This window comes from Trichechus manatus, unplaced genomic scaffold (genome assembly GCF_000243295.1).
Source record: "Trichechus manatus latirostris isolate Lorelei unplaced genomic scaffold, TriManLat1.0 scaffold00266, whole genome shotgun sequence".
Taxonomy (NCBI): domain Eukaryota; kingdom Metazoa; phylum Chordata; class Mammalia; order Sirenia; family Trichechidae; genus Trichechus; species Trichechus manatus.
The window spans coordinates 1,314,996-1,317,117 of NW_004444202.1; the positions used below are offsets into that span (position 1 = coordinate 1,314,996).

Consider the following 2,122-nt stretch of genomic DNA (forward strand, 5'->3'; position numbering starts at 1 on the left):
TAGGGTTTCCAAGGAGCGGCTGGTGGATTCGAACCGCCCACCTACCTTCTGGTTAGCAGCCAAGCTCTTAACACTGCATCACCAGGACACTGAGGCCTTTACAGATAGGATGACTGAGACCCAGAGTTTGTGACTTGTTCAAGAATACCCAGCTGGCAAAGGCCAAGAGCTGGGGTCCAGTCTCAGTTCTGAATCTGCACTCTCTCCACTATACCCACGTGGACCAATACCACCACATACTCGGCTGGACTTTTCCTTGAAAGTCAGTATTTTAACCTCCTGCACTGAAAGCCTCATCTGCTTGTAGCAGCAGAACCTGAACCCCGAATGGCCTAAGAAAGCACCTATATCCACTCCCCAGATTCCCAGCTCAGAGAGGAGGATGCAATCATAATCGTAAATTAGGTATCTTGCATACAGTTCTTGAAAACTAGTTCGAAGACTTTTAATAAAATCAAGTGTAAACAATCTACCAAATTTTTAGAACACTATCTTCTGGCCTGTGTAGGCTATAGGTTTAAGAGTATGGACTTAAAATCAAACAGACACAAGAGGGTGGGGAGGGAATATAAAGCCTGGTGCTCTGCAAATTAATATTTTGAGGTAAACTAGACGTTTTATAGAAAACTATTTATTTGATGTTTTCATTCTATTTGAAGGAGAAACTCCCAAGTGTTAAATACGACCCTATATTTTAAAAAATACTGAAAATTAATTGAGTGATGATGGGCTGAGCACTTTGGGGGAAGAGACCTGTAGTCAAAGTGGCGATGTCACTGAAAAATATTTTAGACTCCCCAAGTGAACTCTTAAAAATTTTGATGTGCTTTAGAGGCATTATTTTCAAGGCAAAATGAGGCAATATTATGTTTAACTGTTTGGAAACTTTTTTTTATTAAAAATATGTTTAATATTAATGCTATTTTCAATACAGGTGAGATAATACTCAATAAAGCATCATGTACTTGATATTGTGAACTTAGGAATATAACAGTCCTTCTGGATCCTGGTCCCCTTCAGCCTCCCCAAACACCCTCTTAAAAAATCAAGAGGCCTTTGGGCGTTGTGAGAGCAGCGTGGGGTGGGGGCGAGGGGCAAGGAGAGAGTGCTTTCCTGACATACTCGTGCCTTTGGCTTTGACTTCATTTAGTAAGCCAGTCCTAAGAGAACTGAGACACACCTCTCTAGGCTCCGCAAACGGAGGGACAGAAAAGCCTGTCATTCATAAGCAGCTACGCACAAAACCAGCATCAGAATACAGGGGCTGGGGGAATCAGGGCTGAGAAATAAAAGTCGGAGTAAAGTGCACAGTTACTGTCAAAAATATATACTTTTGGTCCTAAGAAAATTAAGAGAATTTTATCTAAGGAACTAGATTGCTGACCTTTTAATACATTTGGTTTTCATGGAACATACAATCACCATCGGACATAAAAGTCTAGTTTGCTTTGTTTTTAAAAATTGCTTGGAGTTATCTACAGGAATCTTGTGAACGCAATTCAAGGATAACATTCTGCAGCTCTTTGGGTATTGTAGGATTTCCTCAGATAGTCCACAGAGGAGCGAGGGAACTGTTAAAGCACTGATTCAAGCGGGCGTTCCCCATGCCCTCTTTCTCCCTCTTATCTCTGCTCCCGGCCCTCGCGACCCTTCCCTAGATACCAGCGCTTTCCAGATTTCCGTCTTCGACTCCTACAGCGTGACACCGGGAAATCAGTAAGAGTTTCTCCTTGTTTGTAAACTGCTTCTGGACCGGCTGAGCTTGTTCTACCGCGGGAGGCTTTGGGCTGGGATCTTCCGGGGGGCTTCGCTCCACACCCGGGGAGGCGCCGGCCACACGGCCTTGGCTTTTACTGGCCCCTGCGTCCACCACCGACTCCGCGGAAGGACCGGCCTCCCGCAGGGGGGTGTAGCCCTTATTGCTGCTGGCCGGGTCACCCGACTGGGAGCTCTGCGAGTCCCGCCTGGCGGGGGCCGAGTCCGCCGGCCCTAAGGGAGGCCAGGGGGAGGCGGATCTGGCCAAAAGGCTCGTGTCCGGGTCCGCGCTGCGCGGGGCGGCCGGGGGCTCCGGCGACGGCGACGCCCGGTAGTCTGGGAGCCCGCTGGTGCTGCGGCGCCGCGG

The 2,122-nt window shown here is 47.8% G+C and overlaps 1 protein-coding gene across 1 annotated transcript in view; it reads right to left on the minus strand.

The window, feature by feature from the left end:
- Positions 1 to 1,654: 1,654 nt before the first annotated feature.
- Positions 1,655 to 2,122, minus strand: part of TMEM200C (transmembrane protein 200C) — a 1,845-nt gene continuing 1,377 nt past the window's right edge. Inside the window, exon 2 of the mRNA XM_004389902.1 lies at positions 1,655 to 2,121. Coding sequence (XP_004389959.1) covers positions 1,655 to 2,121 — 467 coding nt within the window. The remainder of the gene's footprint in view (position 2,122) is intronic.